General features: G+C 41.4%; 1 protein-coding gene across 8 annotated transcripts in view; it reads right to left on the reverse strand.

Moving 5' to 3' along the window:
* abi1a (abl-interactor 1a) overlaps positions 1-22,264 on the reverse strand; it is a 69,766-nt gene that overhangs the window by 1,907 nt on the left and 45,595 nt on the right. Inside the window, exons 4-10 of one of the 8 annotated variants that reach the window (XM_049565049.1) lie at positions 19,508-19,522; positions 17,314-17,417; positions 16,511-16,663; positions 8,812-8,912; positions 7,557-7,673; positions 4,029-4,292; positions 2,176-2,262 (exon numbers count right to left, since the gene is read on the reverse strand). In XM_049565049.1, the coding sequence (XP_049421006.1) occupies positions 2,176-2,262; positions 4,029-4,292; positions 7,557-7,673; positions 8,812-8,912; positions 16,511-16,663; positions 17,314-17,417; positions 19,508-19,522 (841 nt within the window). The remainder of the gene's footprint in view (positions 1-2,175; positions 2,263-4,028; positions 4,293-7,556; positions 7,674-8,811; positions 8,913-16,510; positions 16,664-17,313; positions 17,418-19,507; positions 19,523-22,264) is intronic. The other 7 variants (XM_049565050.1, XM_049565052.1, XM_049565051.1 and 4 more) reach the window with 7 other exon arrangements.

Here is a 22,264-nt window from a genome sequence, read left to right on the forward strand (position 1 = left end):
TTAATGTGACGTTCAGTTTACCATCACGTACACTATTTTTCCCCCCACGTTCTGTTGCTCCCTCCATGTATGCTAGCTAACTTGAATTTTGTTTGAATAAAGTTTGAATCTGATAGGTCTGACTACAGCCAGGCAAATGGGGTAAGAAAATATTGTAACCTGTAGGGTCAGGAATCCCAAAGTTTCCATACCTAAGCCCCACAACTAACTTTTCAAGTGTTGCGCTTTTTTGAGATGAAGCAACTGACATGGGCAGCCATGGGCGTTCTGTTGTCACTCACAGTGCCAATGTGCACTTTAGTTTCATTTTAACTACTCTGAAAGTAAAGTTACTAGCTTGAAGGTACAAGGCATTCTTCCTCACGAACAAATTAACTGATCGACCAAACTGTCAGCTGTTAGTCCCCCAAACTGAGAGCTCTAGACCGCCTCCAATAACATAAATACCATTTTGAGTAAAGTAAACTACACAGTTCTGTTCCTATTCTACATTGTAAATGGTCATGGACATTTTATTACGGGTCTTCGAAAAGTAATGAAAAGGCTTTAAAATTATTGTCCATTAAATATGTGGGAACCCTGATACAATTTAAGTGTTCGCTATATTTAAAATATATTTTCACTGCGGAGTGGTTACAACACATGCCATATAACTGCGACCATAAATGTAACTAGGCTCTATTTCTCGGCCTTGGGACATTTGTTGCATGTCATACCTCTCTATCTCTCTTCCCCAAGTCCTCTGTCAAATAAAAGTGCGAATACCCCCCAGTTATATTGCTTCAGACTCCATTAAGGATAAACTGTAATTTAATGTCTCAGAACACTGGAGCTGCTGGTCTACCGCTGCCTCGATCAGTTACTTTGTTTTTGTTATCATGTGACTTTGGCATTTAAACATTATCAGATTCAACAAAGTCACACCATAACACAAACAAACAAGCTAATTTAACTGATCGAGGCAGCAGTAGACTCCTGTGTTCTGTGAGGTAAAATTAGTTTTCTCATTGCAGTCTGGTGGCTTTAAGAGAGCTATAAAGCGGCTCTAGTTCCCTGCTGGAGAGAGCTGTCTGACAGAAAGGTAAAACAGTGAAAATATTCTCAATAAAGCATACACTTATGATTTTTTAGGCGGCCAAAATAGATTAAGCTGCCCCCGTCCACAGCAGCACATTGCTTATTTTACATGGTGGTACTCCTGCCTGCTTCTCCAAACTGAGGGTGTGCCAACTGACATCTACTGAGGGTAACCCACTGAGTATGGATAAGTGCCTCATACAAGCCCACTTCAAAAGATCTGAACTATCCCACTAAGTGGTTTGTTTATGTTGTGCTCCTCTTGTTGTGGCTCTGAAACTTTCTGGAAACACTTGAATGATCTGATGATTATTACATGCTGTGTCATGCTATTTAGTAGGTTAGAGGTTTGAATGACAGCATCCACAATGAGAAAGAAAACTATAAATAAGGTACACTGACAGCTTATATTGAACATTTTATCCAACACTATAATTCCTAACTGTTATTTGTTGCCAAGTATCCAGAAAAGTTTCTTTCTGTCACGTAATAACTACAGTCATACTTCGACTGTAATATTTGACTGTATTGCAGGTTTTGCTCCAGCAGGGGGCAGCAGAAAGTCCCATCTTCTGTAGTTCTGTTTTGCAGAGACCTTGGACACCCCCCCCCCCCCCAAACATTATCATTCACCTCAGCTCAACTCTGCAGTGCTACATTCAGCATATGAATACCAAACTTCAGTCTGTGATAAAATCCCCTGCATGACACTAAATCACTAAAAACAGTAGGTGGCAGCCTCAACAATCTCAGCGGGTTGCCTCTCCACTGCACATATTTTAAAAAGACATTTCTACAGCCCAGAAAGGGAGCTATGTATTATACCCATATTGCTACTAAGAAACAGTAACAATGTGGTTTAATAGCTGAGGAGATAAATCTGTCTCCAAACAGCAGATAAAGCTACTTAAAAAGTTACATTAACCATGACAGGACTCCAGTGAGACACATTCTTGGATGGTTCATTGCTGCAAAACGACTGTATTAATTGTTCTCGACAGACATGAAAGGAAGAGGATGAACAGGCACAATGCATGCTGGGTGTTCTGGAAATTGGCACAGATAAGGAGGAAAGAACATCTGAGCCTCTTCACTTACTGCTCTCCTGCATCCTGGCCACAAAGCCAGTCAGAGGTATCTGTGGAGTCAGCTGGGGCATGGGGGGAGGAGGAGGAGCGATAGACACTGAAAGCACAGCAGAGAGAAGGCAGGGCAGACAGAGAGACAGAAAAAAAGAGAAAGCCCATCAGTCACCAAGAATGTACAGAAGACAGTTAAGAGTGCACCCCAATCCCAAGCAAACACAACACTGACACAGATGAAGACACAAACACACTGCGAGAACAGAGTGATGTGCAACAGAGACAGACTGAGAGCTGAAGTCAAATTAATTAACCTGTCGGCTCACGGAAACTTTATAAATTCCAAGTTAGATTTTTTAAGAACATTTAAAGAGGAAAATTATTGAAAGAAGAGATTAATTAATTCAACTGTCTGAAGCTGCATCACACTTAAATGTTGTGAGGTTAAAAGGTTCAGTGACGTCTGTGAGTGTGATGAGATTCCACATGGTGTCTGGGGATCGCCAAGGTCAGAGGATGAACTGCAGATTTGATTCCTGTCAATCAGACAGCTTCTACTCAGGGCTCTTAAAGAAGTGAGGGCTGCTGGTGACCAGAGGGGGGCGCTGTTTGCATTGGAAGTCCATCAACCGCAATCCCAGACAACCCGCTGAACTCCCCTCAAATCAGTTGTAGTTATGTACAGAGTACTTTAAATTCTTTTCACACTTTTTAGATCCAAGTTAGAGACGATCGGACTGATCGACAGGCAGAACACACTGAGCCCAGTGCTTCTGTGAATGCACATGTGGCCTGATGATTATCTTACGGAGATGAGGCACCTGAACCCCATTTACACCTCGCAGAGTAAGCATGTTAATACCAGATGTAAATGCACGGCAAACACATTGTGACCAGAATACTATCTGCCACATCTGGAGGTGATCTGGCTCGCAGTGTGAACTGATCTCAGCCAGGTGTGAATCCAGTCAGTGTGACCACATTCTGTAGGAAGAAAAAATTTTTTTATTTAACGCTTTTCATTTTCTTTTCTTTTTTTTTACATGAATCCTACAAGCACTTTTGTTTGTTATGAGATAAAGGCAACCGTTTATTCCTTTGCTTAGACTGCACAAAAAGTAGTGCTATAATGTTAGATTTACAATTCAGATTTACACAATTGTACTGTCCCATGTATGACTAAGTTCTTCAATTATCTGTGTAACGGAAAGAAAAAAAATAATCAGACAAAGAAGGATCACAGGTGTCCCGATCCTACTAAAAAGTTTAATAAAGAAACATACTGAAGGTTTGATCCTGGTCAAAACCAATACTGGATGTTTTGATCTACTCTAAAATCGTAATCCTGTTTTCTTCTGAATGACCCATTTGAAAGATTTTATCAAATCTGGACAATTGGGCCCATGTGTAAAAAGGGACTTGTTTTTAGACAGTAGCTAGTTGTAGATGAGTACACATGATGTACAGAAAACTACATTTACAGGTTAACTTCTGACTCTGCTTTTACACAAGGCCCAAAACTGTTAACTGTGCATTGTTAGCAGGCATCGACTGTCTGGTTTGTATCTGCTGTAGAATCCAAGGACGAGGCATTCAGCATCAATACCAAAGACATCCCCGAGTTAGATAAAAAGCCTGAGTCTGCGCTTTCAGACTTAAAAGAAAAAGTCAATCCTGACATGAATGCAGCCTTGACCTTCAGACAGCAGTGACTCACTTGCAAATATAAAATACTGTTCTGTTGCTACAAAGGTTAGCTTTCTTTAGTTTGTGACTGTGAATGATTTGGGAAAGAATGTGCTGTTTTGTGCTTCAGTGACAGTTTAGGATTTGTAAAGCAGGCTACGGCTGGAGACAGAAAGACCTTACTTGAGTTCTGGCTGTAGCCAGGAGTGCCTCCATTAATATGAGGCTGTTGCTGCTGCTGCTGCTGCTGCTGCTGCTGTTGCTGCTGTAGTTGCTGCTGCTGCTGCAAGGAGAACTGGGAAGTGACCGACGGCGCCCGGCGGTAGGTGCCCGTGGCCGAAACCATAGAGACAGAGGAGTTGGAGGGGTTGTGCCGCGAAATCTGCCGCGAGATGGTTCCAAACTGGGACATTGGAGCGGGGCCCAGACCAGGCCCAGGGGCCACAGCTAGAAACACCCAGAGAAAGGGAAGGAGGAGGGGAAAGATAGACAGGACCAAAGAGGGGAAGGGGGGGGGGGGGGGGGGGGGTTAGACAGAGGAGGCCAAAAGGGGAAGAGGGGGGGAAAGAAGCACCCATGAATCATCAAGATCGTAAAAGATAAAGTGAGCTTTTAAATCCTGATTAGAGCCCGACACCTTATGAGAAGACAATCAGTGACCAATTTAAGGAAGCAGATGAGCTGAGGAAGCAACACAGATTATTAATTGATAAAACAAAGATTTATTTTGTGAGGGTAAAATGAAGCAGGAGTCCCAAGAGGTCATCTGAATAAATCCTGCACCTAAGGGTTCTTTAGAAATGTAGCACAGGGGAAGAGTCAGTGAGAAAAGAGAAGCAGCCACAGAACAGACAGATCCTTCAGCTTTCAGCGGACCTGACAGTGAAAATCGCTTCTTCACACACTTGTCAAAGACGTGATTATAAATGACTATTTGAGCTATCGCAGGGAGGGGGAGAGTGCATGACCGAGTGCACACGTCATTACACCGGCTGTCTAAGAATAACAAATCATGTCTACGTATGAACAACACAGTTATTACATCATTAAAAACTCGTGAATATTGGAAGATTACAGATGCCATGTGTGTGGGAGAAAACAGATGAGGGAGAGAAGACTGATTTATTTTGTTCTGCTTGAGTATTTCCTGTTCACATTTCTAGATAACGTGCTGTCTCTCAGGCCCTGCTCTCAGATAGGGCTGGGTGGGTCCAGAGGAAGTAAAGATTCAGAGGAACACAAGAGCAAACAAACTTCTGCAAATTGTCACTGGCAGAAGTAATTATAGCTGTGCATTGATGTTCTGAGGATGAAACCGGCATGTTTCAAGTGATCATCCTGCTCAAGATTAATTCCCTCAATCAGATAAAAAGCAGCCAGCACACACACACACACAAACACACACACACACACACACACACACACACACACACACACACACACACACACACACAGACACACACACAGACACACACACAGTGGCTTATACAGCTTTGCAGAGCTCTGACAGTAAATCAAAACCAGTATCTTTCAGTGATTCAGAGTCAATACCCCACAAAAATTAAAGCTACATTAGGCAATATTGAATGTTTGCAGCACTCAAATGGCTGTTTGAATGTTTTGGAACTTTAGAAATCATATTATGTGACATCAGCTGTGAGTCTAGCGGGCTCAGAATTGAGTGCTGGCTCACTGTTTCGTATTTCAGATATCAATTCATCACTAAATGTGCTAAGTTCTTTGTAACTTAGACACTACTAGCTAAGTTGTGATTTATTCAATTCAGGTTGCAACATTAACACTTAAAATGTGTTATGCTTGTAAAGGTTTTAATAATGTTCAAACCTGTTGCTAAGAAACATGTAGTGCCGTCCATTTAAAAGCAATTAACTGTGATAACAGGAAGTCGCTGTGGCATCACAACCTTCGATTTAACTTCCAAAATTCTACTTATATGTCAATGCATACATGGAAAAATAGGTGTGTTTCAGAGTTCGAATCAGTCCTATTTATTTCATACGAGGAGGAAATAACCAAACATGCTAGCTCGGCGAATGATGTGGACATGGCGTTTTGTAATTTGATTTTTCTGAAATTAAATTTAAAATTTCTCTCTTATCCTGATCAAATGTCGGGTTAGATATGTTGACCATATTCAATTGCTTACTCTGCTCCTAAATCTTAACAGGTCATATATTAGCAAGCTAATGCTAGCTTTCTCAGTCGCTTCAGTTTGTGAATGTATATAGAGATCTAGACACAGTTGAAGGTGTGGCCCTGTTTGTTCCAATGAAAGTTGCTTAGTGACCTAGGAAGCCAAAAAAGTTTGACTTCCCAGGTTAAAGAAAAATCATCTGATCTTACGCATCATTGGGCATAAAGAGCAGGTGGAGTACAGACTTCGCCAACTGAGCAGCTAACCTCCTGTTTAGCCCTTTGCTAACTCAAATGGGGATAAAATGACCTGAAAAATCTTGCTGCTATTCATCACTTTAAAAATGTTACTGAACCAAAGGAATCAAATACTAATAGTTAAACACGTCATGTTGCGAGGGGTGTGACGCTAAAAAAAAATGTATCCGCCGATTAACAGATGTCTCCTTCTCAAAGTAAATATGTGGTAATGATTCATCTCTTTGTAAGAGCTCATGTAAGTGGTGCAACCTGTTTTAATGTAGTGATGTGTACATTTTTTCATTTCGTAAACAAAGCTGGTGCAACCGGCTCAAGATCTGCCTTTGTGCACATACAACAGTCTTAACTACCAAAGTGGTTTAAGATGGAATAAAAGATGTTTTGCCTGATGTAGCTTTAACGACAACAGTTTCTGGTAAAAAGTAAAGGACCAAATGTAACATACCTGTGCAAAAGAAGTCTCAAAGCCCTTGAGGTTAATTCATTTCATATCTTTGTATGAACATAATTCTCACAATCTACTTTAATTTTATTCTTAAATTGTGGTTCTGTCAATGCAGATAGCCTGTCTAGCAATACAGCAGCCTGAGGTCAAATGTAAATGGACAATTTTAGAGTTTCTGCAGGCAGTTATTAACTTTTCCCAGGCCGTAGGTGATATGAGACTTCTTTTTTTTAGCAAATTATAACAGAGCAGGGAAGAATACGGAAACACCACCACCACTGAGAACTGAGAAACATGTTACATGTAGAACTGGATGGAAAATGTGAGACGCTTTCTCACATACTATGTAACCTGTTTCAAAATAGCAGCTCATATAGAGTCTGTTCACACTGCAAGATCAGCAAGTCATTTCACACAGCTGAAGAATCTGGGGATCTGACTGATGGGCACAATGATCTTATAAGCATGGGAAGTTTTGTGCTCTTGAACGCTTTAAATTCAAAAACTAGAGGAAAATATATTCAAATAAAGTTTGGAGAACAGCTGCATCCATTACTGAAGCCTGAAGGTAATTTTCATGTCAATTTAGCGAGATTTGTTTACTCATCAACTTGCAGCAATTAAATATGAAACTATGTAGATGCAGCCCGATTTTTTGCACAAAACTCCTGCATGATAACATGACTGCACAGGAAGAATCAGACCCTCGTTCTTGCAGTGTGTACAAACAGTCAGACACCCATCGACACCCTTATTCTTGCATCTCCACCATAAGATCGCAGCAGATGTGCCGATTATCCACCATCCCGATAGCAGAGGCGACAGTAGCCTTGGAGCTCGAGGAGTCTCACCTGTGGGTAGCGGTGGTGGTGGCGGAGGTGCTGGGGGGCCGAGCCCGGCCATGGGAGGAGGAGGAGGAGGGGGTGGGGGAGGCGGAGGGGCTCCCGGGGGAGCAGACATGGGCGGGACTGAAAAGAGTATTTACATTAGTAACCATTTAAAGCAGAACAGGGTCTGCCCTCGCCGCCTCACGCTGTTACATAACATCACATCACTTTACTCAAGAACCCTTTGAGGCCGGAGGAGCGCTCCGACTTTGTCGAGGCGCTGCACACACTTGGACACACTTCTTTGTGGTATGAATTGAGTGTTTCCATGGCGACCGGCTTGCAGGGGAGAGCTGTGGTTAGTTCTGTGCTGCTAGCCCGATTCTGGTGCCGAGGTACAAAAGCTGCTACAGGAAAATATATCTTGTTCTCGTTCTGTCTTTTTGTTCTTCTTCTTGTTCAGCTCAAATCTTTTGTAAAAGTTAAAAGCATCTATGGCGTGTGTATGGTGTAATGCAGTACTATGTGTAGCTTGTGCGTTGTGCAATGTGGGCCTTACTGTTCCACTATAAAAGCAGCAGGCCTAACGCAGCGTGGCCTATTTACACAGTAGGATAGAGAATCAGCTGTGCTTGGAACACAATGGGTCTGCATAATCCCTGTCTGGTAAACATAGGCTTTGTGTAGCGTACTCTTACTATCTGCAAATACATGCTACATTTACACCTCATGAAGTAACACCTGGTAATAGTATATACATGTATATTATATCTAAATACATGAACTTACTTCCTGATGTTTGTTGCTCCAAGTTTTTAATTTTTTTGGCAAATATTTTGAACTAATACCTTATTTTCCTTGTTGTCTACTGTTTATATAAGCATGTAAGTGAACTCTGTCAGAGGTATGTGCAGTGTGCAAACAGCACAGCCTGTTTTCTCATCATTGCCTGTCAATGTTTAAACAGTGTTATCTTATTTCAGACAGGTCAAACAGTACACACTTTCAAGCGTAAAAACAGTTTTAGGGATATAAATAACAGATATTTGTTGTTTTTAATACTCCAAAGTGTTCCTTTAACCAGTGTTTGGAGCATGGCAAAGGGTTACAAAACTCTTAGCAGCGCTGTAAGGTAGGGTGGGGGAGGATTTATGGCAGGCTTTAAAAAATGCCTGAAGTCCATTGAGTCCAATCCTGCCCTCATTTAATATCAGCAAGCTGAGTGGCTGACTGGCTTGTGGTAACAGTCACTGCATGATGTGCAGATAGCAAAGCTCACCTGGTCCAGAGTTGGGGATGGAGGGTGTAGGCACGGCGATGGGAATGCCAATACCGCTGCTGCCGCTGTTCTCCCTGCTGCTGCTGCCCCCGCTGCTTCCACTGAGGGAGGAGACAGACAGAAGAGAAAGAGGACATCGCTTTATTCAGGGCAACCTGCTCAGAGTGCACAGCAGGTAATGCTGCAGATATACCCACTCTGGTGCATCTGTGCTAATGTCCTATTTAAGATGATTTGCCTGTATAACTTCATATTGTCATCTATCTCTCTCACACTAATTGTTTCAGTCTTAGGACTGAGCTGCAGAGAGAGACACACCCAGGTGAGCGAGACATGAGTCACTTTACTGAGGAATTTTGGTCAGAATCAGTCACAGAATAAAACTGGATGTAGTCCAGGATTTTTTTTTTCATGCATACCACCTAAAAATATCTTCTTGTACATCCTCCGACTTCCCCGAAACACTTTAACTAATCTATGGTAACTATATACACTCTGTGAATTTAATTTTAATACATTTTAGCTTTGATGTGGCAGATCACATCAGAATGGAGGTCACCCACAGGCTACATTCAGTACAAGCACTTTGTTGTACATGATATGAGCCAAACAATCTATTCAAATGTTGTAGCATCAGTGAATTAACTAAAAACAACTGAGACATATTGGCATTAAAGCTTTATGAGAGCAGTGTTCACAGATGGATAAGAGGTAAAATATAGCAAACTGTAGTCACAGACAATACAAATACAGCTAGTCTATAGCTTGATTAAGTGTTAATAAATGGTAAATGGACCTGCACTTGTATGGCACCTTTCTAGTCTTCCAACCGCTCAAAGCACTTTTTACATTATGAGTCACATTCATCCATTCACACACACACATGCATACACTGGTGGCCAAGGCTACCATGCTAAGTGGCACCTGCTACTCAGTTTTTGTTTTCTTTAACACACTCACACACCGATGAAACAGCCATTGGGAGCAATTTGGGGTTCAGCATCTTGCTCAAGGATACTTTGACATGCAGACTAAAGGATCCAGGGATTGAGCCGCTGATCCTCTGATCGGTGGACGACCCGCTCTACCTCCTGAGCCACAGCCAATCAATCAAAAATGCACATGTGAGTGTGTATTTCACGTTAATAGTCCTAAAACACGTAAATATGTGTGAATTTATCGTTTCTTTCATAGGTGATAAACCACATATGCATGTATATATATTCATCATTCCTTATTAAACATCAGACTGTTGTTTTAACATGTCGTACATGTTACATGTTATGTAAAGATCAACTGTTAAGCGTGTCTATGTGTGCAATTTTCTTTCTGAAATTTATGCCACATGATAAATATGTTTCAACTGTGACAAATTCCCTTGTGCATAAATGTATTTATTTTTTTTTATCTAATTTTATTTTTCTTTAGTTATACATTACTGTGAATGAATATCCTTAGGCTCTGGGTTATTTATTTAACAAGAAGTAATATCAAGGTGTCAGTTTGTTGTTTTTGTTTTGTTTTGTTTTTTTAGTAAATTTTAATTTAAAAAAAAAAACATGTTATTTGCATATAAATATCATAATATAGGAGATTTGGGTTATCATAATACTCTGTTCTAAAAAGCTGCACAAGAGTGACAGTTAAAGGGCATGATTAAGAAACAACAAATAACTTTAAATCTGGCTATTGCATCCTTATAAGTAATAACTGTTACAAAAAAACCCTAATTTTGTCAGTACTGCCCATCTCCAGCCTGTGAGGATATGGGACATGGGGGTGTAATATTTATGTCAGCTCTGCAGTGGTCTGTATAAGCGCCGTTTCACCCTGTGTGTGACCCTGGGGCTCGTAGATCATTGCCCCGGCTGACTAAATCCCCCCTCCCGCTTTCACTCTCACTCTCTCGCTGGCCTTGATCCTCATTTCTGCCCCAGCCCCTCGCACCCCACCTCTCCTTTCCTGCTTCTTTCATCCCTACTTTTCAACTGATCCATCTCCCTACCTCTCACCCCAAACCATCCCTCGACCTCTTCCTCTCATCCCCTCATCGTCTGAAAAGTGACTCCCCATGCCCCTCACCCCCGTCTCTTCTGGTTCCTTCCACCCCTCTGAACCTGCTCCCTCCTCACCTCCCCCCCCCACATCTCTTTATCCCCTTTTGCCATCATCCCCCTCTCCCCTCTCTTCCTCTCTGATCCATGTCAGTTGAGCCCCGGGGCGCTCCAGGCACAAACAGCAGGGGTTACCCCTCTGAAGGATGTTGGTGGCGGTGGGAGCTAAGTGTCTTTGGGGATAAAGGCTAAACAATATCATGCCATCCCTCTTTTGAAGTCAACGGTGTTCTTCAACTCCCCCATCTGCATGTTATGGATTTCTCCAGTCTAATCCCTCTATAACTTCAACAGTTTCTTCACTAACCCATTTATCTCTTCCACAGCTTTTGCTTTCGTCTTTGTTTCAAAGCGCTCGCTGTGAAACAAAAAAAGCACTCCACTCCATCTCTCCACCTTCCTGCCTGCCTGGCTCATTCAGCCTCCACTCGACACAGCGAGCTGTTTATAAATCAGCCGTCTGTAACACACAGCGAGGCTTTAAGGAAGTTCCAGCTCACTTGCTCACAGCTGACAAAAATCCCTGGAGCCAATAAAGAAAAAAGCCCCCATTCTCAGAGTAAGGAACAAAATGTTAAAACAATATGTAAGTTATGTGCTTAGGGCTTTGTGACATGATATGATTTGACATAAGTGGGGAAAATAGACTTACAAAGTAGCCCTGAGGATAATCTAAGATAAAAAAAAAAATTGTGATTGAGGCTTTAAATAACCCGAAGCACAAAGAACATGTGAGTTTCTGCAATCTAGCATAATCATCTAATGCAAGTTCAGCTCGGGGCTCCTCTGAAAAACATTTTATATAAAAGATCAATTACTCACGATGAGCTTGCAGATGTTCTATACTTATTTTCATGTTGAAATGTGCAAAGTGATCAGCACAGAAAATGCACCTAAAAGGCAGCTAAACAAGATGCTAATGTATATCCTGCTGGTGCAAAATGTGCAAACAATAAATACAGGCTAGTTCATGTGTTTAACTTTTGAATCTACATATTTGAAAAGTCTCATTTAAGAATGCAAAGTCCAAAAATGTAAAAAAAAACAAACAACAACAAAAAAAAAACAAATTAAAATTAAAAATGGAGAGACTGAAAAGACTGCAAACATTTTAAAACTTGTTTTAACATGTTTTTTAGTATGATTAATTGATTTTCAGAGCATATAGTGTGTTTAAATGTGTGGTGTTACACAGGGTTGGAAGTTAACATTTTTGTCCACTTCCCACTGTGGCTGTTGGATTCCAAAATCTAGCAGCCACTTGCATATTTTACTAGCATTTGGCTGGTGCTAATTTCCAACCCTGGCGTTGTACAGCTATTTGGACTGAGTGGCTGATTTTGTCTGTTTTGGAAGCAGCTTACCGAGTCCAGCATCAAATCTGTTTAAGTATCTTACATACTGATAACAAATTTTATTTAATGACCATTTTGGGGGCACTTAATGTCTTTATCAGAGAACCTGCAATAGGGAAATAGGAAAGGAAAATATGGGAGACAGATGAGGACATGCAGCAGAGGTCCCCAGCTGAACACCAACCAGAGGACGTAGTCCATGGTCAGTACCATAGTTAAAGAGACCCTAATTACATTTAATTTGGTTTAAAATTAAAGGGTGAGTTTGGTAGTTTTCAACCTGGAAACTATTTCTCATGTTTTTGTGTCGAGGTGACTAATGGGAACAACATTTTGAAATTGGTCCAGTATTGGAAGAGACCACTGCAGCTGGCTGCTGAAACAGACTGAGATGTATTCACTCGGGGCGTGTGTGCACCGTCAATGTACATCCACTAAAAGTACTTGTTTTTGTCACTAACAGGCTCAGATTGTTATTCTAAGTGTCTGACAACTTACAGTAAAAGGATTCCTACAGAGATAAGCCCCTTTTACACTGCCAGATTTTCCGCAAATGTTGGGCCGTTTTGCCGGCAAGCTGTGAGCATTTAGACACACAGAGCCGGATTGGCGAGTTGATCTGAGGTGCCCAATTTTCCGCCTCATAGGGTAGTCATATTGGCGGAACCTTTTTGGTTTAAAAAGAACAAGGCGCCCTTCCGCAACGGGAGGGGCCCTTGAAGACTTGAAGACAGGAAACAGCTGATAGCAGGAATGAGCGAGCAGCTAGTAGCAGGAGGGAAACGTAAACCTGACAGACACTACAGTAAAGATGAGCAACTGAGGAGACAAGGAATTGCGCGCCCTCTTTGGCCTCGCAAACGAAGAGGCCATTAACCGTCATGGGGACGGTGAAGGATGGGCCAACTTATGAGAGAATCACCGAAGGACTGACCAGCCGCGGCTTCCCTCGGAGCACACGCTGAGCTACATGTTTTGTTACTTGCTCACGCCCCCCACTGCCCTGAAAAAGGCGCATTCTGTATGAACAAAAGTAGGCAGGCAGCATTTTGCTGCACTCCCCGATTTTTTTTTATACTGCCAATGCTGAACGAAGACTGATTGGGCTTTCCTGCAAATTTGCACAATTTTATGATATTAAATTACTGTTTTTTTTAAATGGAGGGGTTTAGTGCTAGCAATTTCAGGGCTGTTTCTGGTTAAACAAAAAGCATCTTACTCTTCAACAAGAAGGTCTTTCTCTGTATGGACCCTTTCAATAATATTGTGAGATGCTTAAAATAACAATCTGAGCCTGTCAGTGACAAAAACAAGCACTTTTAGTGGATGTACATTGACGGTGCGTATATGGGTGGTTACATTGCAGCCTGTTTTATGGCTGCTCGCTGCAGTGCTCTCTCTTAATGTTGGACCAGTTTCAGATACTGTTGTCCCATTAGTCACTTACAAAAAACATGGGAAAATAGAGGCTGAAAAATACTGAACTTACCCTTGAACAAATAATGAAGGAGAGGAAGAGCAGATGGTAGCTGAGTGAGGTTTTTGGTTGTTGTGGAAAAACAGCTGCCACAATTGATTTTAAGTCAGTTGTTGTATGCTTCATCTAACCACCATCTTAAATGCAGTTAGATGCAAACTGTGACTGTGACAAACAGGCTTTCGTAGAACAATGATACCTGCATACGACAGTGTAATCCTTCCCACTGAAAATATGAAATAATAACAGCAGGAACACAGAGATGCCTGTATTGAATTTAGGCTTCAGTTGAGGATGTCAGAGACTGATGAGCTGAATAAGCACAGCCGACTTCAATCCTGTGTAATCAAATAGTGATGCCACAGCAATATTAGCTGAAGCAGGGTGGGTACGGCCCAACGCTGAGGACAGCACCACTTTGTTAAAGGGACATCACGGTGGCTTTGAACCACACATCAGTAACTGTGATGCTGCTTTAAACATCGGAGGCCACTAATTACAAGAAGTCCTGGAAGTTTGGGTTGAATTGATGAAGAAGATGAAGAACTTCTGTGTGATCGAGCAGCTCTGTGTAAACATACATGAGCAAGAAAGAGAAGTTGGGGCGAGGGAAAATAAAATTGTTGTGTAATATTTATGGGTGTCACAGTCAGCATAACAGGCTTTTTAGCTAATGAGGCAACTTCACTCACTCGTAACTCAAACTTGATGAAAGCGTCCCCCCGCTTCCTCTGTGCGCAGACTTCTGGGTAACAAACCTTGAGAGCCGTGTTCAAGGGTTTCCACGCTGCAGTTGACTTAGGGTTTTTTTCTTCTGAAACAGCACTTTATATCAGAGGCTTTTACAGATATTAATATCAAAGTGATTCAGACCGCGGTAGGAAACCCTCCGAGCCTTGTCTGACAAATGCTGGATTTAGTGAAGCGGAGAGGAGGAAGAGGTGTGAAAGTGCTGAACTAAATGAAGAGATTACAACTATCAGACATGGAGGGGACCAGCGCTTTTTTGGAGAGATGCTTTTCCCACATTACTGAAACACTCAGTACACATTTAGTGCTCAATTTAGAGGTGTAGCTGGAACACTAATTCCACTCATACCTATCCAAAAATGGGGAAAAAAGCCTGAAGTATCGGTCTCACTCGCCTTTAAAAGCTGTGCAAAGTTGATTAATATTTCAATTGATAATTTTAGAGACTTTTATCCAAAAAGTTTGTTGCAAAGTTTGGATCTCTAACTTCATCATATCAGCAGGGGGCAGGGTGCTATCAGTTTGATGTTATGAGGCAAATACTGACTCCACATTATATTCTGACTTCATCAGTTGATGCAACTTTGCTTGAGACCTTTTTAATTTGCTTTGAGCTATTTAGCTTTAAAGTTGCTTCGTAAAGCTGTTTATATTAGGGGTGCTCCAACTGATCGGCTGATATTTGTCCTACATAGTTTAAATGGTGGTCTGATCTCTACAGGCCGGTCAGAAGAGCTGATCAGATGACACAAAATGCGCGAGCCAGTTCTTCTATGTGTCCCGAAAATGCAGATGAAATATTGGTTGTAATACTGGTTGGCGTGTATGTGCACGTGTGTGAGTGAGTGTGTTGCAAGTGTCGGTTTTACGCTCAGTGACACTGATGTGAAACCAAAGCAGGGCAAGTAATGATTTATCCTGTGTTTTTCATCAGATAATGATGAGATAAAATCTTCTGTGAAACAGGTTTGACTAAAACGACAAAGCTATTAGTTTTGGCTCGACCACAATGACCGATATAATCTGATGACTAAAAAGTCAACGGTTTCACTTTCAACAGACTAAGACTAAAATAGTTACAGTTTTCTTTGACTGAGATAAGATTTAAATGCCACGACTTTTAGTCAACTAAAACTCAAAATAAGACATGGTAAAGTTGACTAAATATGATACAAAATAAGAATATTTGACACAGGACTGAGAATGAATTAAAAAAAATAGCTGATAAAATTGTTATTGGCTGATACTGGTTCCTGCAATCAGTGATCCGCCCCAAAAATCCAGATTGGAGCACCCATAATGATATGCAACATTTTGCACACACATTAAGTTCTTATTGGTGTATTGTGATTCTGCCACTACCTTGGTTGGATACTGTAGAGTAATTGTTAATTTTCTAAAGTGTAATTTTACTACCACTTCTTCTGTGTACTCTGTGCCTGCTGCACAAATTGCACTTCTGTTTTGGGAAACATTTTCTGTTGCTCTTCTTTAATGTTTTCTTTACTTTATTGACTTTTTCAAAAAAAAAAAAAAAAAAAAGAAGAAGATTTAGGTTAAAAAATGAACCTAGCTTGACTTTAAGTAACATGTCAGTGTGTGTGTGTGTTGATCTGTTACTGCAGCTAAGCTCATCTTTACAGAGTATGTGTGTATCCACATTTTTCTGCAAACTGCAAAGATTGTCCCACTGTGTCTGTTACACAAGCCAGTATGCTTCTTTATTATTATTGTGTAAGTCATTTTTTCATTATCGATTAATGTATTGATTATTTTCTGATCAATCAATTTATCGTTAAGTGTTTAACGTGTTTTATAATAGCAGTAAATTACATTACACTAGCACAAAGCCCATGATGACACCTTCTTCTTGTTTGTCTCAAGTGACACTCCAAAAATATTCAATTTACAATGTAACAATACAACAACCTTACAATAACCTGTAGAGCTGCACTGGTTTGTGTGTGTGTGACAGACTGTATGACTCCGCTTTTCTCATGTACCTGTGTGTGCGTTGCCTTTGGTTAAGCGATGCCGTGCGTCCGGGGCTGTGCTGCTGGCCATGCTGGCTTCCTAGTCGGGCGGGGCTGGTCATATAGTCGTTGGGCACCGTGGGCGGCTTCACCGGCTCCAGGGTCTTGTAGGATGTGTTGCGTCTGAGGCAAATAAATAATAAATCAAAGACAGGAATGATCATAATTCAGTGCAAATCCCACTATTAAAACTTGCGAGGGCCGTGTTCACTAGAGCGTAGTAAATCCTATCAGTTTACCCAGCTGGATGCTGTGTGCTACAGGCTGCATGTGAGTACATCACAGTTTACTCTTGGAATTAATATCTGATTAGTGTCGCTGACTGCTGCTGCTGCGCATCAGACCACGACAGGTGTCATCGAGGTGTGAGGGCTGTCTTACACTAACAGGTAAAAGTTTTCTTTTTTGCCTGGATCCCTTTAACTCTGGCTTCGCTAACATCACTTTTGTCATTTCAGATGTGTAAATGAGCCAAAACCACAATCACGAACACACTTGAGTTAAAAAATAATGTCCCAGGGCATCCTGAAAGCTCAGTGGGTAATGTTTGTTCACTGTGTTATTTCATGTTACTCTTCACCAAACATTTATTCATCAAAAAAAAACAAACCCACAAATGCCAAAAAAATCATCTTAAAAGATAAATAAATGTCACATGTACTGTAACTGCATGTTCTTGTATCGCCCACACAAGAGCTCTGTTTTTGTCATTCAGCATTTGATAATTAAAGGATTAGTTTTCCTTTCATGGTGACTGAAATGGAAATCTTTACCCGAGCGTGCCGCGCCCTGACATGGGAGGGCTTGGCGGCTTCTGGGTCGGCGGATTGGTCCTCGATAGTGTTCCTCCTCTGATTGACTGGTTGTTTCCATGTTGCTGTGGTTAGAAGAAAAAAACAACACATATTTAACAAACAAATGACTTCAGACTGTGTGGGTCAGTACTACTGAGTGAAAAAAATCAAATGCTATAGGCTGCCCAGATAACAACTCTTCAACAACACAGATTTGTATTTCAGTTGGTAATATTTGAGGAGTTATGTAGTGCCACCCCAGCTTGTGTTTAACTCAGTCATAGGGTGAATTGCAGGTTAAGAACCTCTGGTTTGTTTCAACAAGGCTTCTTGCAAAACACTTGTTAGGACACACACAGTCTTAACAAGCAGGTAAAAATCCAATAACTAAAACCTTGAATTTAGCAATATCTGGATTTACAGTATTTCAAGATCCACTTAACTGTTTAGTCTTTACCAAACACCCAGAATCAGAAAACCATTTCCTCTCTTAGTTGTAGTGCTATTTATTAATCTAGATTGTTTTGGTGTGAGTTGCCTTCTCTCCAATATGAAGGAACTAGATGGCACTCAGCTTGAGGTGCTCAAAGCGCCAAAAAAATACTCTTGAAAACTCAACATCAGTGTCTCTTTTCAGAAATCATGCCTCGGTTATTGATGAGAATCCACAGACCTTGTTGTGAGCAGTTTCATGTAGGGACTATTTTCTTTCTACCAACACGCCAGGCATATCATTGCGCAGAAAAAAAGTATGCATCTTATGGCTGGGTACTGTTTAAAAAGTAACCATACCAGTACCCTAAGTACTTCATTCAATACCCATAATGTGAATGGAGTGGCGTGTAGGACAGCAATTCAGCAAAGATTTTGGTAGTATCTTGGAATCTTTGAACTGCCAATTCAGTCAAATACACCACACTAAGCTTCACCACACCTCACCTTACGGGGTGTAGCTACAGCTGTGGGAGTGTGAGCTCTGTGCCTGGGACAATTGTGAGAGTCTGTCCAGCTGCAAGCACAGTGACAGGGTTAGCTGTTAGCATCACACAGCTAACGTTACCTAATTGTTATAATGGGTTTAACGACAGCGTTGCGCCATTTACGAGTTCATGTTGTTGTTGGGACCTTTAAATGGCTCAGTGTCAGATGTTAGCTGCTGCTGCTATGTTAGCCGGTGCTAACCAGGCAGATGTTGAACTGACCATTCGCTGTCACCAGGTGAAAAGTGGTTCTGGAGACGGCAGCAACAGAAAGTTTGCTGATCTGGCAGTAAGTTGGAATGATCCGAGATGGGACCCCTGGCACAAAAAGGATCTAATGCAATTGACTGGAGAAGTTTCAATACTGTTTGTTATTGGGTTATTTTGGGCAATATCTTAAAAGACTTTAGTACCAATATCCAGCTCTAGTGCATCTACTGCTAGCTTACCTACCACCACTGAGCTAGCTAATGTTACAGCTCAGCTGAGGAGGACGCCATTACTGTTTACACCTCATGCTCTCACAAACACGAGCCTCTCGTCCATGAGAAGACGCACACATCTTTCTGCACGGTGATATGGTTGGTAGTTTTAGTTTGGTACAAACAAAATAGTTCCTTCATGAGAGTGCTCACAACAAGGGCTGAGGATTATCTTTAGTAACTGTGGCGTGATTTCTGGAAAGAGACATTACTGCTGAGTTTTTCAAACATATGTTTTTGGCACTTTGAGTACCACAATCTGAGTGCCACTGAGTTCCATTATATCGGAGAGATCCATACAGCTGATATCTCCAACACTCGGCAACTCACACCAAAACAATCTAGATTGATGAACAGCACTACAAGTAAGAGGTAAAATATGTATTTCTAATTTGAGGTGAACTGTCCTTTTAAGGAAAAAGAGTGTTTGCTTTCTCTGGGTAGCCTATAAGGATTTTAAATAAACTATAGAACATGTATGGGCAACCGACTACACAACATATAAAGTGAATGACAACATACAAGGAGGGTGTTACGGAGCGTCAGGCTGTGTTCTGGAATAGGAGGACTACAGTACAAGTCTGTTAATGGGAATAACATGGGAAATGACCACAATAATCACATGTATAGGGATTTGCTATGAAAGGGAACTGGACGTATCTATCAATAATACATTACAGTAGAATGGGTCATGTGATAAACCAGGCTTACCTTGGCTTTTAGCCACTTATGAAGGCGAAGGAGATAAAAGACAGAAGAGAGAGACAGAAAGAGGGCATGTCAAAATGGCCATGTCCAAACAGATCAGTAGAAGTCAAAGTACAAGCGAGCAGGAGAAAAAATGATTCCTCGTTGTATTTACACTGAGTAAACATTTAGTAAGACCCCGGCAGGTCAGTGGTTATAAGTCATACCAGCAGAGGAAAACATTGTGGCTCCTGACTGCTGCTCCCTTTACTCAGACCTACAGTGCCACACCCTGTGCCACAGTCAGACTGGAAGGAAATCACAGGGATCTGATGGCACAGCTATTGTGCAAGTGAGACAAGTTTTATCCCAATAGGGTATCTTTGTGTATCAAAAGGCTGTCTTACAGATATGGATTTTAAGTCTGCTGAGCATATATGTGTTTCTTTGACTCCATTTTTTTTGTTCAGATCCAGGTTTGGACTCAAAACTGAGATTATCACATTACTGGCAGCGATAAAAACCACCTTTGTACTTGTGTGGGCTGCTGTCAAAGAGAATATAGAGCCAACAGAGCAGTGGGGTTTGACAACTGCAGAGTCAAGTGGCTCATCTATAATGCAGCTTCCCCAGTGGCCTTTACAGAAAGCACTGTAGCATCACAAGACCACAAGAGAAAGAAGATGAAACAAAAAAGCAGATTCATGGCTTGGGTCAGCATGAAGCGATCTCTGCCTCTTTAAAAACAGAAAACACCTTCAGCTGTGAATGGTTAATTTCACATTCAAATTTCACTCTCCCCAGGTTATCAGAGCCAGACAAGATTCAATTTACAATTTAGGTCATGCTGGGAATGCAAAGGCCTACTACCGCCTTCCCTTATCTTCCCAGCTAATGCTGTATCTGTGTTTTGCTGCACAAACCAGACTGTCTGTGTGGAAATGCTTTAGCAACGTCTAAGTTGAACTGTGGGACAGACAGGTTCAGATTAAGGTCATTATCAAGTCCAAAAAGGCTTAGCATGTCGAGCTGGGGGTGAAATCTAGAGCAGTGCAGTCTGTCGGAGCTGGGTGAGTCTATCTGGTCAACATTCAGTATAAAGGACTCAAACACTTCCTGAGATTCAGAGTAAATCCCAAAAAATATTTAGTCCAAACAAGATGACAGTGGCTAATGTGTGACTATTTCATGTTCAAAAGTGTCAAAAAACCCCAAATCAAAAATTTCAAACTGGGAAAGTTTGACCGACATGGTGCCATTAGCTCCTTAAAAATGTGACAGACAGGATCATTAATTAACTACAATACTACATTTTTCAGCAATAGCAATTAAATGTATATATAGTATATTTTCTGTACTTTATTCTAATATATTACTTTTTATTGTTGGTGGCAGGGTCCGCCATGTCCACACAGGATTGACACTGGCTTCATATGCACAAGGGGTTCACTGTAAACGATCCATGCATGTTATCCAACAATACTATATTTTATTTTGTCCCTAAAATAAGCTCAATTTCTTACTGTTTACTCTCTTCACACCATAACAGAGCTGTCTTAAATTACTGCTGACACAAACTGAAAATTTTCCTACTGCTGCTGCTGTTTCACATTTAAAGTGTTCAATTAGCAAACACAGGGTGGCTTGTGTTGTGATGCTGTCACTGCAAACCCAGTGTATTTGTCACCCACAGTTAGAGCTTAAATGCATCTACAAAACAAGACAACACTCTATTGGGGCATTTTTCACAGCAGATTAGTTGTAAATACTGCATAATGGAACAAGATAGATGAGCCACAGTGAGTTGTTAGATGGAGAGATGCAGGCAACAGGCTGCACACCCCCAATTCCTCAGCAATGTAACAGACTACTGATACCATGTGGAATTTGTGCAATTATTTTTGACTGCCTTCTTTATCACAGAATGAGTTTGTTTGGCTGCACTGTAAACAGATACACCACTTGCTCTTCTTGTGTATTTCTAAGCTGTTTGCTGTAGCATTTAACTCTTAGAGCCTGGCAACCACCACACTTTCCACAGTTACCTTGGGTGTTCCATCTTCCACCATTTCTGCTACAGGGGAAAGTAACTGTAAAAAACTTACATTGATACTCTTCAGCCCTTTATACACAGAGATCATGCTATATGGCCGCTACAAAGTGTCTTCTTCATGCCACCTTTGCTTATACAGGACCAAACAACTGCGGAAACATGCCACTAAGCTCAGCCTCCCACTTCTAGTTTCATGCCATGTACAATCTCCAAGCGCTGGGTCGCCCACATAACACATCGTCAAAATGTCACACCCATTCGGTCCTACCGGCTCTCCTTTTTGCACATTTGTTGATTTGACGCTATTACTACCTCCACTGCCGGCTTAAAGGCAAAGCACCTCAGTCTCCTCCATTCTGTGATTGTGCTTTTTAGGTGACATTTCTGTCTTGAACAGGGAGTTTTTAAGGGTTTTTGAGTACAGGGGAAAACAGAGGCGCAATCCTCTTCCTGTTTGGTTGCGCAATGGTTGACGCACTTCCTTTGTGCTGTAAATCAAGTCTTTATTTTCCTCAGTTCTCATGGATGTATTTGGAGAACTGGATACAGAATTGAATGTGGGACCCTATGTGTTCCTATGAGAGTTGCTCAGTGGCGCATGAAGCCAAAATGGTTCAACTGCTGTGTATAAAATTACCCAGATGATTCAGGTAATATCTGCATTACTTCCACACTGTACGGCCCATAGAGCAAGCGCGCTAGAGACTTACGGCGGCCGAGCAGCTAAC

The sequence above is a fragment of the Epinephelus fuscoguttatus genome, linkage group LG21 (genome assembly GCF_011397635.1).
Source record: "Epinephelus fuscoguttatus linkage group LG21, E.fuscoguttatus.final_Chr_v1".
Taxonomy (NCBI): domain Eukaryota; kingdom Metazoa; phylum Chordata; class Actinopteri; order Perciformes; family Serranidae; genus Epinephelus; species Epinephelus fuscoguttatus.